A 16,478-nucleotide genomic window follows, 5' to 3' on the forward strand; every position below is an offset into this window, starting at 1 on the left:
GCCGCTTATGTGAGCGAGGGTAACCCGTTGCGCGCGGCCAATTAGCGAGAAGCGTGTTGCCAATTAGAGAGATTCGTCTGCGCACGATGTAACTCGACGCGATTTCCCGCTGAGATGATCGCGAAATTATGTTATTGATTGTCGTGCGCTCGGCAATCGTCGCTTGGGACGCTTGCCTAATTTATCGCGTCTCCAACAAGCCTAGTTTCACTCGCTTGATCAATTACATCAGCAGTAGCCCCGGTGCGTACTGTACGTTCGCTGCCTGCACTATCGCATCCGCATCGAAGCGCACGATATCATCGCTTGCCTAGTTCGTGATTCAGAATCGAATCACTCAGGTACTATTTTGCCCAGCCCTAGTCATTACAACCCTGGCTATTAGGACATTTCAATTGTCTCTTTCTACTTGAAGTAGTTTCAGTAGGTCTTGCAAATTCTTCTTGCAATTGAGTACAAATTTATGACATTACTTCTACTTCTACAGGAAGAGTGTCGAGAACTGACTATTGCATTGCCATAACCGATTATTCAATTTAGTAAAACGTGGCTTTAAGCAACATAGCAGACAAGCGACAGCAGAACAGAAAATAATGACACAGTAGTGATGATACAGGAGTGTACTGTGCAATGGAAGATTAATAAGATGACACTAATATTCGCTTACTTACGAATCACCACATGGAGCAATGGTGATTATTTTGACCAGATCTGATTATAGAACGTCAAGTGAGATATATTTAATTAACGCAGACAATGATGCGAACGTTAACTCAAAAAAGGCCAACTCTACGGAAAGTAGCCTACATGCGAAAACCGATTTTCCGAGCACCTACTCGGAAAATGGCCTTTCTTTTTAGTCAGTTCACCGGCGATGACAGTTCGGTGAATAAATTTCCCGTTGATATGCCCCGTTTTTTCGACCCGTAAATATGGGGGTGGGGGGGGGGATTTGTGTCGAGCTTTATAAGGGAGCGGTGAGTCGAAAAATGTTGGAAACCACTGGTGTAGGCTATTTCTCAATAGTTGGATGTGCATAACTGTTGCAGTACGTTCTTTCACTTTACACTATATTGGTAGGTCCAGGTGAGAGGTTGAGTTTACTTAACCAAATCGTTTCGACTGCCGTTTCTTGGGAGTGCTCGTCACTTGCATTGTGTACACTGTACAGCTGAGTCTTGTGATCAATATATCAAATGTCCGGCTGTTCGAAATGCTGGTCGAAAATTCGCCAATCAAAACTGACTGCAGTAGTAATAGTCTATGCTACCTTGATGATTGATAGCATGCTGCTTACAAGTGTAGGTAAGTATCCATTTCGGTTCATGATGTATTCTCTTGGCTAATATTTGCTATTTCGCTTAACCAAGAACAGTATCGGACATAGAAATGCTCGATCTGAGGAAAGCACATCATTAACACAATTTAAAATGAATTTTCATAGGGTATAGCATACTCTGGACTGCTTCATTGAATGTTGAGTGCAGTTTTGCTGTACTGCTGATTAGAATTGAAATATGAATCAACTTTCTTTGTGAATATTTGGAATTGACCAGCAGAAGCCCGCAATACTTCACAAAACCTGTTTCCGGTAGTATTCGGGAACGGGGTCTTTCCTTGCCGATATGTTCCCTACATGGCAGGGGTTCGTAAATTCTTTTAGCGAAGACCCCTAAAATTTTGCGGCGTTTGCGTGGAACCCCTTTGCGACCTAGTCCGTGTGGTGTTATGATATGCTTGAGCGCCCAGCGATGGGTTCCTGTATTGTTGGATAACAGACATGCATGTGGTCTGCTGAGGAATACACTTCGAGTTCGGCTTGTGAAGGTATCTATCTAAGTCAGGGGTGGGCAAACTACGGCCCGCGGGCCGCATGCGGCCCGCAACACCGTTCTGTGCGGCCCGCGAGAGTCAAAAGAAACTTTTTTCAAATATTGATTAAATGCGTATTAAAAATCGACATAATGCAGGGACTTGATTACACTTTTTCTTAGTATATTGCAATATGATAATCCTTAGACAGTGACTCTCAAACTGGGTGACGCGCCCCCCTTGGGGGCGTGAAAGCATCTGAAGAGGGGCGCGTAGCTGATCTAAACTGGAAATAATTTTCGCGCTTCGCGGCATTTACATCCAGTTCATATTTCTCGCTCCGTATTTAGTCTGAATTTCATATTTCAAAATATCTCATCCACAGTCGTAACCTTCCATGCCATTAAACTATCTGTTAGGTCTGCTAGCGCGAAATCTTTCACCCTCATGTGGGGGGTGTGTCGTAAAAATTGAGAACCACGGTTCTAAGGTAAATACTCCCCATATTATTTTTTATGTTTAATTTCTGGCGCGACATCCCGATCTCAACGCCCAAGCAGTTTGAAAGGTTTCAACTGCTAAACATCACAGAAATCCTAAACGAGATTGACATAATTCGGATCACGAGTGTGATTTCAGATTGGCCACTCCAGTTTTAATTATTTCAGTGATGTGCTTATAAAAACGATTCGCGCGTGTTTTAGGTAGATTCGTTCTCTGTGTGCGTAGAATTGGGGTAATAATAGGTATCATATCTACACATAGTAAAAGCGTGATTGAAGCTAACATGGTTATGATGCTGTCAGCAATAAGAATATACTACACCTACGCATAGTAGAAGCGTGTTTGAAGCTAACATGGTTATGATGCTGTCAGCATTGTGTGCCATGGAACTGAACCAAGACTGGAATTAGTAAATCTATGCACAGATCGCTGCTCGCATATTTAAATTTCAATCGAGACAACAGACTTTCATCTCTATAGTTTTGACAAATTGGTTATTGAGGTCGACCAGCCTATGAAATCTCGCCACTATATGTTTCTGACGCGTGTACGATATCATCAACGCAACGTTTGTTTTGTTTTAAATAAGCACATATATTATCTCTATGTCCTCACTATGTAATCAAATACCAATATTGCGTTTGGGTTTATAATCCCAATTTTATATAGTGCGGCCCGTGAATGGATTCAGATGTTGAATGCGGCCCGCGAGCTCAAAAGTTTGCCCACCCCTGATCTAAGTAGTCAGTCTTACAGCTAGAAGCTCGGTGGTATTACTACATGGTGTCAGCAGTGGGATTCGAACCCACGCCATCGAAATGCCTTGTCACTTGTATATGATGTAAGTAGTGTTGATGTCTCTCCCACTTAAAAAAGGGAGATGTGGTGTTATGATATGCTTGAGCGCCCAGCGATGGGTTCCTGTATTGTTGGATAACAGACATGCATGTGGTCTGCTGAGGAATACACTTCGAGTTCGGCTTGTAAAGGTATCTGTCTAAGTAGTCAGTCTTACAGCTAGAAGCTCGGTGGTAATACTACAGTCCGAGAAATGATTACCACGAATTGTACTCGGGTTATGACGACGTGGATATAGGTCATACCGTGAGCTATTGTAGAGTGTTTCAGCTCTACGTGACCGCATTTTGTTTTCTATGCAGTGCCGATACTTCCGAAATATTTTCTGGAACATCATATATTGGGAGAGGGGACTAATTCCAGTCCATTCGTCGCAAAGGTGACGGCAACTTCATCATTGGGAAATCCGATATTTACAACGGAGAAAAATTCTACTCAGTATCTATCGGGTATTGCCAAAATTCATTTCCTACTGGCTACCGTTATCTATCAGAACAGGACTATACTCGCCGTTATTTTCAATTCGGGCCCTATTTATATTGTTATTATAATTGGTGATCAATGATTACGCATCAGGTGACATAATGTACATTTTAAAGTTTGAGCTGCAATACACGATCGTGGAATACTCCATGATTCATATCGAAAGTCATTGTTCGTATTTCCAATGTGGAATATCAGAATAGCAACCCAAGAGACTGTAACAGTTCGTACACGTGACCTACTACTTTTGAAAATATATTCATGGTACAACAAATACTACGTCAACTTATATCGCTTACATATCGACGCCTATCTACAATATGACAGCTGGGAGTCCAGCATAAATCCCAGATAGGCCTATTGCATCGCGTAAGACCCTTTGATCTGTAATGTCATACGCAGCATACCCGACTCAATTCGTATATATACTTAAGGTACAGCATTGAACAACCTCACCATGTCGACATCATCTTACAATAAGACAGTTGGGAGTTCAACACCAACCCCAAGTATGTGACTGCAATGGCATACTCAACTCATACCCAACTCAATTCGTGTATGTACTAAAGGTACAGCATTGAACAACCTCACCATGTCGACATCATCTTACAATGAGACAGCTGGGAGTTCAAAACCAACCCCAGGTATATTACTGCAATGTCATGCTCATACCCGACTCAATTCGTATATATACTCAAGGTACAACATTGAACAACCTCACCATGTCGACATCATCTTACAAGACAGTTGGGAATTCAACACCAATCTCAGGTATATGACTTCACTCAGTGCACTGTCATACTCATACCCGACTCAATTCGTATATATACACACAAGGTACATCATTGAACAACCTCACCATGTCGACATCATCTCACAATAAGACAGTTGGGAGTTCAACACCAACCCCAGGTATGTGACTGCAATGGCATACTCAACTCATACCCAACTCTATTCGTGTATGTACTCAAGGTACAGCATTGAACAACCTCACCATGTCGACATCATCTTACAACAAAACAGTTGGGAGTTCAACACCAACCTCAGGTATATAGCTGCACTCAGTGCGATGTCATACTCATATCCGCCTCAATTCGTATATATACTCAAGGTACAACATTGAACAACCTCACCATGTCGACATCATCTTACAAGACATCAGTTGGGAGTTCAAAACCAACCCCAGGTATATAACTTCACTCAGTGCACTGTCATACTCATACCCGACTCAATTCGTATATATACAAGGTACATCATTGAAGAACCTCACCATGTCGACATCATCTTACAATAAGACAGTTGTGAGTTCAACACCAACCCCAGGTATGTGAGTGTAATGGCATTCTAATACCCCACTCAATTCGTATATGTGCTCAAGGTACAGCATTGAACAACCTAACCATGTCGACATCATCTTACAATAAGTCAGCTGGGAGTTCAACACCAACCACAGGTACATGAAAAATGCATAGAATGGGACTTTTGGAAATTGGAACGGCAACATCATACCAGACTCAATTCATTGGAAATATATACTCTATAGGTACAGCGATGGCTACCACAATGACCAACAGCAACAAATCCTCATCCAAAATTGAGAGTCCGAAAGAACGTTCGGGTAAGCCTATCTATCGCATTGCCAAATAATGTCCTATGAAGGATGTATGTCCTATGAAAGATGTATTTATTGTGACGACACATTGGAAGGGTGATACCACTAAAACACTAAATCACTTCATCTGTTAAATCTGATTACAAGCGGACATCGTGATTGAAGCAGTCGGGATAATACAAAAAGTTGTTGCCACGCTTTCATTTATATACTTTACCCATACTTTAGCATTCAACTGACTGACGTTATGCTTAATCGCAGAAATACATAATTGCCATTTACGTTCTGATCCCATAACTTTCTGGGATTTCATTCGAGATACGATCGATCATGCGTTACCCGCCAGACCGTTACTTGAGCGCTGATTTCCTATATCTAGATCAGTCCAAATTTCCACCTTAATTTAACCAACATTTTCAAAAAAGAGGACAAATTCTCGAAAATAGGACATTTGGGCGTCCTCCAAGAACACTTTTAAAAAAGGTCAAAAAGAGGACTAATCCTCTTAAGAGGACATATGGCAACCCTAGGTATTATCTGCATATGCAACACCGTTGGATTGCGGGTTCGAGTCCGACCGAGGTCGACTCCAGAATTTCTACCCAAGTGTTGGAGGTTTATCTAGGCTCCTCATCGCCGTCTCATCCGTGTAAGCGGTTTCTTGTAGAAAGCCTGGAAGTGGGCCGTGCTACAAATCGGCAGCTACGGAATAAAAATGAGAAAATAAATTGGCCTGGTGTAAATTACCACAGTAGGCGTCGTAGACGACACACACCATGAACAGTACAAACTTGTCAGTGGTCACGCTGGATGCTAACGGGCAACGTTTCGCTTTCGTCTCTTTACTGCATTAAAGACGGGGGTTTTACAATCATGCTGCCAGAACAGATTAGTTTGTTAAACTGATGTATGTCCGAGAGAACACGCTGATTACAAATTACTATAGCAAAAGTGCATTTTAACGTTGATTACTGGGAGACACCGACTCTAATTGATCAAATCGCGGCCGCGGTTGGACAGCGCGTAATAACTATCAGTCAGGGATACTCCTGCTATCAGTGCACGAAGTTGTGGTTATAATAACTCTGTGCTGTGCGTTTGCATCCCAGAAACTTCAATTGTTGTGCTGCAATGCGGGGATTATCCCGTCGCTAAATCACTGTGACGAAATATGAGAAAATATCTGAGACACCCGATGACTCCAAATAATAATCAATTGCGTAGGAATATATTGTTCAAATGTATTATGAGGCTTTGTGCTCAGAAGCGTTCCTTTTATTCAATTTGCCATTAGATTGTCTGGAGTCATATGACGAGTCACGAGTCGAGCAATGATTCGAGCATAAGTCACATCAATCCTAAAAGTGACGCAAGTCGATGCGAGAATTTTACGCATTCAGTAAAATGGCTCGGATCAAGTCGAATTACGAAAAATGAACTCGATTCATTGCAACTCTGCTATTAACATCAGGAATCTGTGGTGGTTTTAGATTGCCAGACCGTTCTTGGTCGTTTTCTACATCCTCATATCTGATCATTGCGTCATATCGTATATTGTATATCTTGAAAATAAGATAACCACCGATTATAATTATTTTGATTATGAACTATTATGTTGAAATGCATTTCAGGTAACGCCGGCCATCCCCATTCGAAAATTCCTAATAAGGAATGCGCCGGAAAACACAATGCAGACTCTCTGGCGGCAAAGAACATTTATCTTGCGCTTCTCCTCTCTTCTAAACCTTTCGTGCAGATGGTTACCAACATTTTCGTCGGTCCCTTATGCGACAGAATTGGTTTCAATATTCCTATGTTAGGGGGATACACTATTATGATTGCGTCTTCATTGAGTGAGTCGAATTGTTATGGTATGAATTAATCGACTTTACCTAACAAAAGTTTGTTATATTCTCCTCCGTAATTATTTCATTTTTTCGGTTCTTGAATGTACAATTCGTCAACCTAATAGGTTATGGGAGCAATAGAAATTTTCATCATTTGAAAATCCCTCACCAATTCGTACTTTATGCGTCTGCACTGCGTTCTATACATATATCAATATTATTAATTCGAATTTGAATTTCAATTTGTTCGCCAAACAATGCATTTCAAGCGTTGAGCCTATTGTGAAGGCTGGTATATAATTAGTAAATCATACACACAGATGATCTCATGTTAATTATTGAGATCCGCTGCTACTACCAGACGATTTTACAGCGATTAACCAACTGATATCATCTACCTCTTTAAATTATTAGTATTATCGGTTTGGATTACTTTTTTTCATGTTGAAGAAAACGCGTGATTTGTCATCTTTATCATATGGTGTCCGTGCCAAATAAATGTCCATATATTGTATAGCAACAACAATTTATATTCATTTCAATCAGTTTTCGCATTTGGGACTACCTATTGGATTTTATTCTTCGCGCGAGCTTTGCAAGGTGTAGGATCAGCGTGTGCATCCACGGCTGGTATGGCGTTGGTGGCGAGTCTTTATTCCGACGACGATGAGAGAGGAAAAAAGCTTGGTGTTGCGCTCGGAGGAATAGCAGCGGGAGTGTTAGGTGAATTTTTTTGTTACAGTTTCAATGTAATGAATGTGTCCTATATGCTAAGTTGGGATAGTTTGAACACCTGAAATGTTCTGGTTCGTGTGAATGCGAACGTGATCTATGACGTCATGTGACGTCATATTGCTAATTCCAACCCTGCATTTCCGACGACTCAGGCCACAATGCTGAAGTATACATGGAGACTTTTTAAACGTCACCAATTTTATCGACTGGTACAATCAAATGCCGTAATCAATATCTCATGTCACTTTCCCATCAATCTCGACGAGGACATGCAATGGAATATAAGATTAGGCTACGCCTTGGCGGTCTGGGCTAGACACAGGCACAAGGCTAGGCACAATGTATTCTTAAGGCACCGCCTTTCAACCTTTTTGAGCTCCATTCGCACTTTATTTCGAAAATAAATTTCATTCGCACAAACCAACCGAAAATTGTTATGCAAAAAGATGATGAAGATATTTCAGAATATTTTGTTCAGACGTGCAACAAATTGGCTACTATAGCTTAGTAGGCAATCAAGCGTCTCATTTACAAGGCAACTCTTTTCCCTCGTTTTGATTTCAACTATTTCACTAAAACCATTGTCGGCCAAACAAGTTGTTGGGTTTTGTACAAGAACGTCTACTAGTGATTGGATGGCCAGGTCTTGAGAACTGTTCTGCACTCCTATCTAAAATAAAGCGTATTTTCCGCAAGTCAAAAACGCTTGCTGGCAGAAGTCGTTTTTGAGAGGTGACACAAAGGTCTCCGGGGCTCGAGTTTGTCGAAAGGGTGAAAAATCTACATGTTTGTTTTTGGGGCTTTTGCCTCATGTTTTGGAAAATAAGCTCCAAAACGATCAACGAAAGTGTCCTTTTTTCTATTTACCATTTGCCATTGTCTGTCTCGCGAGTAAATAAGAAGAGCTACTTGGAGGTACATAACTTCAATATACAATTGAATAGTATATTCATATTGAAATGAGCCCGAATATTTTCGGCTGACACTCGTCAGGGGTAATCGTCAGCAACTAGTAGAGAATTGGAAAGAATATTGTATATCAACAATCGTATCACAAAATATGACGTCATGACCCTGACGAGTGTCAACCGAAAATATTCGGGTTCATTTCATATACTATTCAATTGTAAATGAGAAGACCAAAGAAAGTCACGATCCCGTGTGTTCGGCTCTGTAGCTCAATATAACTTGAAAGTTCATAACAGTTCATTAACTTTCAATAACCAATAACCAGTTTCTTGGACCGCGACAAAAATCAAAGCTTTAGTGGCCTCTTGCGACCCGAGCCTCACAAAAGAATGAGAACGCATTTTTAATATTACTATGTAGTACGCTACGATTTTACGGACATATATGACATACAGACAGGGCCGTAACAGCACTTCGTCAGCCCCCCCCCCAAAAACGTTGGTCTTGGGCCCCCCACATGACGATGTACCCAACCTCTGGGGGGCTTCGCCCCCCAGCCCCCCCTCACGCTATCCGCTGTTTACCGTGATACTTGTCATCTACATTGGCCGCCTTTCACCTTGACAGCTTTTCTCGCCTGGACGCGCGAAGCGCGAAAATTTTCTATAATTCATGATTGAATCGGCCAATATGGTCGGGAATTGCATATATATTGCTATCAATTTCATGTCATTTCTGCTCACGTAATCAGATTTACCGGTAGACTGGGGTGAGGTGTCTTGGAAACTGTAGGGCCCTTTGATATGACTCCGTAACATGATGTTATTTAGTGACCTCCTGTCTGCTATATCAAAATATATAAAATCGCCCAACGTAGGCTACTAAAGTAAAAGACGAACACGATTTCAAATTGGTATTTCTTCACTGGCATATAATTTTTCCAATTAAACCTATTTGTATTTTGTATATATAACGAAGTTTTCGGTCAACAGAAAGGCGGTCGTTTTTGGCCAAGGTTTTCTCGCTGCCGATCGTCCTGGCCCACTTCTTGGAGTCACATGCTACAGGGCCTAAAACTTTATAGGTCTTGGTAAATCGTGGCGCGGTAATGGCCAATGCCGACATGCCCATTTCTATAAATCTAGCGTATTTTTTCTTGGGGGAAGAATACTCAAAATTCAAGACATTTGGCAACTTGAAATCGCGCGTAGCGCGAAAAACTTTTGAAAAAGTAGCATGAATTTTTCAAAAATACTCTATAATTTATGCTAATTCACGAAATAATTTTGGGCCCCCTTCGAGCTCGCCCCCCCCCCCCAATTGGGGGTTTTGGGGTGCGGCAGTTACGGCCCTGCATACAGAACGCGCATACCACAATTGTTCCCACGAAACATGTCAGACGAACGCAATGTAGGTATATTAAAATTCCTCTGCTCGTCGCATTTGTACTACTGTCAACTCGATTGCAAGAACATGACTATTTTGTGCCGACTGCCTACGACGGAGCATTTCCATATCAAAGGTTTGGCCATCCCGCGACAGTCATTTTTGGCCGAGGTTTTGTGGCCACTGATGTTTTTTTGGCACCGCAATTCATCAACAGTATATGTTGGCCAAAACTTTACATCTTCATGTGCCCCGACGCAGAAGGAGTTGGCCTCAAAATGAATGAGTCTGATAGGCCTCAACTCGCTCGTCGTTGCACACGCCAACACCAGTTCAACCCAACGGTCTTCGACCATGTTTTCCGGAAAATCCAGTCGACAAATCTCATCGTGAATTAAAACCAAAGGTCAGCAGATTCTCATGATCAAGCCATATTTTCTGCGTGTCTCGCCTATTGGCTATAGTACCCAACACCGTGACCTGGAATATCTAAAAAACTATCGCAGATTTTTTTGCAATAAATTCAACAAATAATACATACATATTAACAGATAGCTCCGGCACCATATCGACCTAAAATTATACCCTTTGTGGCCCATACTTTAATAACCTTTGAAGGGGTAAAAATTTGCGTTATAGTAACTTGCAAATGTGCGTCTGTAATGTTGGTATTTACTATTATCCTCGTGCCTCGTGCTAATCGAACTGTTATGACGAAAATAGAAAATCAATTTGACGTCATTTTTCCGGCCTGTCGCCGGCTCAGACGGGCTGATACACTGCATGTCTGCCACTACACCGGCTTTCAAACCGGGCTATTCGTTACGTAATAGTTATAGTGCGAAAATATTAATTCACTACGGCTTGTGAGAGACAAAGTTATTGTCAACGCTACGATTAGTGGTGAGTCGTAACCACTCGTAAGTCAAACAAGTTTTTACAATTGCGTCGCAACTATAGGGCTACTGATTACTGAAGTTACGAAGACACTGACGTTGAATTTCCTACTATGTTCATTTAAATTATTCCACGTCGGAAAAATTAACAATTATTTACGATTTTCATCCGCACTTATCCGGATTTTCATTCGCACCATTCGCACCACCTCATTCGCACTGCATGTTTTCATTCGCACAAGTGCTGCGTACCACCCCACAGGTTGAAAAGAACTGTCTTTAGAGCATGTTCAGACTATCGTTACATTGATATTGATCAAAGCGAAAAATCTATTTCTATAGTTGCGATAGATATTAACTAAAAACAAAACAACTTATACAGTAGCCAACACCCCAATCGGGCGGATTTGGTTTTTACGATACAATAAACACATCAAATCAATATAGATCCCGTACGCCTTCTAAGATTTTTTACATTAGACAACAATACATTCTCTACATCAATTTTGTTGATGTCAATAATTGATTGGTTGATCAAGCAAAATTCGCTGACAACTGCATGTATAGTGTATTTCGTTCTTGCTATTGTGTGATTGCGGGCAAAGTCCACATCAGAGATACTAAGTATCCACAAACAAAAAGCTGAATATTTATAGTAAACAAATAACTTTTGAAATTGGCAAGGTGCAAGCTCACTTGGTGCTGAATTTCTTTTCATGGTGCCAGTTTCCTGCGGAGAGTGATTCGAAGTTGAAATGCAAAGAATTTCAATCAAAAATGTTTTAACGACCTGACGAATTGTAATAGATGAAAAAGGTTCACGTTCGCAAACCTCCAAATTTTCGAGGTTCACACACAGGACGTGGACGTGAACGCACGTTCACACCATCCCTACTAAATATTTCCCGCTATTCGTTACATATTCTATGCTCAATTGCTCTGTACGTGGACCCAATAGTTCCATAAACTGAGGACGCAATGAAAATGCTTTTTTGTAAACAAATCTTCCCATGACATGCCGCCCTATTCTTGTCGCTTTCTTTTTCTATACTGTATTCTTTACTTTCATTCAGTGTGCAACTGTGCATGCCTCCTCTTTACTACGCCTAGGCCAACGTGGGTGTCTGATTCCATTGACAAATCCAAGTCGCTTCGACATCTTCCTGTCTATTCATTGTATCGCATTTTTTGTGGTGTATTGAACTGATAAAATTGCTAATAAACCAATGATGATGATGATCTTATATTTTTGTTCCCCAGAAGCAGCCCTGATTGCAACTGCCCTCTGTGGCCTGCAGTGTTGTAAATATATCTCATGCAGTATCGTGCACTCTTATTTTATGTATCTATGCATTTCATTAGATACATCTTTGATAATATTGTTCAAGGATGTGCCTTTCTTTTATGTTGTCGAATTTTTTAGTTGGACCGATTTTCGGAGGATTCCTGTACGAACTATCCGGCGGAAAAGAACTCCCATTTGTGATACTTGCATTCGCAGCGTTCGTGATTGCTCTGGCCCAACTAATGTCCAGAATTTTGATCGCGAAAAAAACATCCTCGGTAAATATGCAGACTCGTGATTATAATCCTGTTACCTATCGTTTTTTTCTCAATTTTGACAGTCCACGGATAAGGGTTCAGAATCGGCGGAACCGAGTTCAGAATCCTCGAAACCATCATCATCATTGTTAACATTGCTGAAAGATCCGTACATCTTAGTCGCGAGCACGTCTTTAATGATGGGAAATATGAGTATCGGAGTATTGGAAACAAGCTTGCCAACGTGGTTGCTGACCACCGATTGTGCAACGGAATGGAAGTTAGGTACGACTGCAGATTGTACATATCATGTATAAATCCATATATACGGCCTTTGCGAACCCTATAGGGCTCAAGTGTGACGATATGACGAGGATACCGCAACAGACATAAAAAGCGCAGGGTTTGTTTACAGGGTTGGTGATGGTTCCAGCCGCAGTCTGTTATGCCATCGTCACAGCCATATTTTCCCGTGTGGGAACAAGTGGCTATCGCTGGATATTAGTCGCAGCCGCATTTATTGCAACCGGTGCCGGGAATATTCTGCTTGCGTTCTTCAACACGTAAGGAACATATAACGACGAATCAGAATCAAAGCCCAGTATAGCGATGAATTAATCAGTATTTGTAAATAGCCTATAGAAGGCAACCCTATACAATAATTTCCCAGACAATCATTATGTTCTGCGTTTCGGTTCCGGGACTTATAGACAAGGAATTACACTGGGCTCTTATAAAAAGTCCATGCCTCTCTCTTGTGAATAACTGCGACATTGTTCGTAGATTCATAGGGACGGCCATTGATGATATCAACCGTAAGGTGTCCAACATATATTGCTCAATTTTAATCTTTGTTTGTCAATTGTTAGATTTCAGCAATCACTCGGACCAGTCGGCGTGATTGGAGTTGCCACGGGCCTGGCTGACAGTTCTCTTTTCCCGATACTTGGTCATTTGGCTGATATTCGACACTCCTCCGATGTTTATGGGACGGTATATGCAATAGGAGACGCTGCATTCTGCATAGCTTTTATCGTAGGTAAGTTGAGAAGGTCATAATATGCACAGCACACTCGGCGCCGTAACTACAGAAACCCAAACCACACAATTGGGGGGGGGGTCTCGAAGGGGGACCAAAATTATTTCGTGAATGAACATAAATTATAGAGTATTCTGTGGATTTTCATAGAACTTTTTTCAAATTTTCTTCACGCCTTGCGCGATTTACAGTCGCTAGCTATCTTGATATTTGAATGGGTACCTTCTCCAAAATGCATAATTTCGATGACGGTCATTACCGCGTCACGCACACCAAGACGTTGATAGTGACGTTTCGGCTAACGTGTGACTCTGCGAAGTGTACTGCCAAAAAGCTCGGCGACTCGGAAACCTTGACCCAAAAGTACCGCCTCATGCTGGCCGAAACCGATATATAGATCAATTTAAGTATATGTTGAACTTTCTCTTGTAGATAGGCGCCTAAATGGATGGCGCCTGATATTCTTATCATGGCAATCTGAGTCCCACATTACAAATGCCACCCATACAGAGAAAAATTATGCGTCCCGTGAAGAAATGTCACTCTGAGTCGTGTGCATCGCACGGCAGAAGTTCTTTAGGTCTGGTCTGGTGCGTTTCAGCGATTCCGAAATCATTTGACTATTAGCATATGGGAGGTCACGAAATAACAACACACAACAAGTAATTGATAACAATGAGCCGCTCACAGATGTATAAGTATTAATTACGGACCCTAAATTTTCAATGACACCAATTCCGTCAGCACTAAAGGTGAATCTGAACACGTGGGTTAGTAGTTAAAACTGACATTAATATATGGGTACGCAATTCCAATTTCATTGACCGAATTCAACCATGAATTCTTTCGCAGTAATAATAACACTATCGTTGTGATGACGCACCACGTAATAGGAGGTCTGGGGAACGAAGACCCCAGAAGTTTGGTTCATCACCCTATTCGGGACCCAATACCAGCGTTGGGGGCTGACGAAGTGCTGTTACGGTCCTGTGCAGTGTGCACACCGTTAAAAGAGTTTATAACGCTTAGTAATGCGATTTTCTCGAGTTCTTCTTTACTCTTCATACCATCGCAATTTTCTGCAGTTTGGTACTGATCAGATGTTGCTTTTGCCGCAGGTCAGTTAGGAAACACTAGACCCTATAATTTATCATATGTCTGCACGAATCTGACGTTTGTCGATAGGCCTAAATGAAAATGTCTCTAACCTTATCTCAAGAATAACTGACATTTTCTGGCTATTTGCAACGTTCCAATATATTAAACAGGACCACTGCTTGCCGGAACGATTGTGCGCGCAATAGGCTTCCAATGGGTAATGATAGTTGTTGCTGCCGTTAACATATTATTCTCTCCTCTCGCATATTTCCTGAAGAATCCACCTGCGAGAAAGGAAGAGGAACAGGTAGGTCTAGTTATGCAATACGCTTCCATACGCATATACGGCAACTAGGAAAATACATTTCGTTGAAATCTCTCGTATACATCTTATTACTTGACTAGTAGTTGCGAGACACACTATTTGTATGTACGTTCTAAGCAACCAATCACCATGAGCTTGTAGTGTAAACTATATAAAAAGGCATACTCATGGTTGCAATTTTGGGTTTTGAAATAGTTACATCGTCTTCTTTCGAATGTTACTGCAACCCGCGACGCCATTTGCATATGTGGATTGAATACAATTAAGTAATGTGACATCATAGGTTTCATGTTCCCAACAAACTTTTCATCATGTTTGAGTTCACATGATTAACATGAACGCGAACCTTTCACTTCACGGATTCACACCCTGAGTTGTTCACTAACGAAATACTGCCTTTTTCCGGAGTATAGTGTCAGCAGACAGGTTTTGCCTCTCCACTAACCTTCAATAAGTGGTCCTGTGGACAGAACACTTACACTTCTATACTTTACAATTTTTAGTCAAAACCAGTTTTGTGATCAATCTGTATCAGGGATATGTAGAAATCGCTACATCTATTAAGCAGAAGTTTAGGACGAGCACTTCGCTTATAAAGCTACTATGTTTGACTCACATTCTTCTCTTCATAGCCACTCCTTCGGGCTGTTGACGCGAACCCACGCTATACGGAAGAGGATGAAGATTTGCTATTCCAGAAAAGGATAGATTAACCATACATAACAATTTCGAGTGAATGGTATATCAATATAATTAAGTGCCTCGCTGACGAGATAGCGTCCACGCGTTTTCTTGGTCGGTAGGTCGTGGATGTAACCAGAGCCGAAACGGTACTTCGTTAGCCCCACCCCCAAAACGTAGGTATCGCCCCTCCCCCCTCTACGGGATCATAAAACACGACTACCAGGAAAGCACGTTTCCCTGCTATAGGGAATCTGGGTATGCGAAACTCGAAAAAAAAATCATATTCAGGATTGAATTTCGTCTGTAATGTTGATAATTGCATAATTGCATAGTGGCATTTATTGTTTTTATCCTCTCTCAGTTCACGCGATCAGATTTACTGGTAAGGCTAAGCGCCAAGTTTTTCTTTTATTTAACAACAACAACAACAACCGGTAAAGCTGAGGGAGGTGGGGACTTCAGAGAGCAAGCGCAGAACTATTCCGTGCCAATGCAAAATTGGCGATATATATATATTGCTGGTTTCGGCCAACAGGCGGTGGTCATGTTCGGCCAAGGTTTTATTTGGTAACACACTTCGCGAAGTCGCATGTTGGCCGAAATTACAGAAGTCCAACGGTTCATTCGCATCTCCGTTGTCCAAGCACATGGTGCGGGCGGAAATAATATTCTCCTTAAATCCAAACATCCCATTTTGCCCTAAAACCACATCTTCAATCCTCGAATCCACCAGCCAGGCTGAAATAGA

General features: G+C 41.5%; 1 protein-coding gene across 37 annotated transcripts; it reads left to right on the forward strand.

Annotated features, from left to right (window-relative positions):
* The first annotated feature begins 1,081 nt into the window (after positions 1–1,081).
* LOC145456384 (chromaffin granule amine transporter-like) lies at positions 1,082–15,826 on the forward strand. 37 transcript variants are annotated; one of them, XM_080334460.1, is made up of 19 exons: positions 1,082–1,305; positions 3,477–3,623; positions 4,092–4,166; positions 4,227–4,301; positions 4,357–4,428; positions 4,495–4,569; positions 4,630–4,704; positions 4,769–4,843; positions 4,906–4,980; positions 5,036–5,110; positions 5,201–5,275; positions 6,901–7,122; positions 7,663–7,839; positions 12,466–12,605; positions 12,668–12,869; positions 13,000–13,147; positions 13,454–13,623; positions 14,892–15,028; positions 15,679–15,826. In XM_080334460.1, exons 1-19 carry the CDS (start codon positions 1,197–1,199, stop codon positions 15,757–15,759), a joined length of 2,205 nt encoding a protein of 734 aa, XP_080190586.1. In that variant the 5' UTR covers positions 1,082–1,196; the 3' UTR covers positions 15,760–15,826. The 37 variants fall into 37 exon arrangements, 36 of the variants coding, with proteins under 36 accessions (XP_080190586.1, XP_080190588.1, XP_080190589.1 ...); XM_080334462.1 differs by having other exon boundaries at positions 5,042–5,110; XM_080334463.1 differs by having other exon boundaries at positions 4,636–4,704.
* Positions 15,827–16,478: the final 652 nt, after the last annotated feature.

Source organism: Botryllus schlosseri, chromosome 14, assembly GCF_051294905.1.
Source record: "Botryllus schlosseri isolate E-star chromosome 14, Bs_hap1, whole genome shotgun sequence".
Lineage (NCBI taxonomy): Eukaryota > Metazoa > Chordata > Ascidiacea > Stolidobranchia > Styelidae > Botryllus > Botryllus schlosseri.

Coding starts and splice junctions, on each gene's coding strand:
- LOC145456384 (XM_080334460.1), top strand. CDS start 1,197: ATGTCCGGCTGTTCGAAATGCTGGTCGAAAATTCGCCAATCAAAACTG. Junction 4,167..4,226: donor GAGTTCAACACCAACCCCAA/GTATGTGACTGC, acceptor TATGTACTAAAG/GTACAGCATTGAACAACCTC. Junction 13,624..14,891: donor CTGCATAGCTTTTATCGTAG/GTAAGTTGAGAA, acceptor TATATTAAACAG/GACCACTGCTTGCCGGAACG.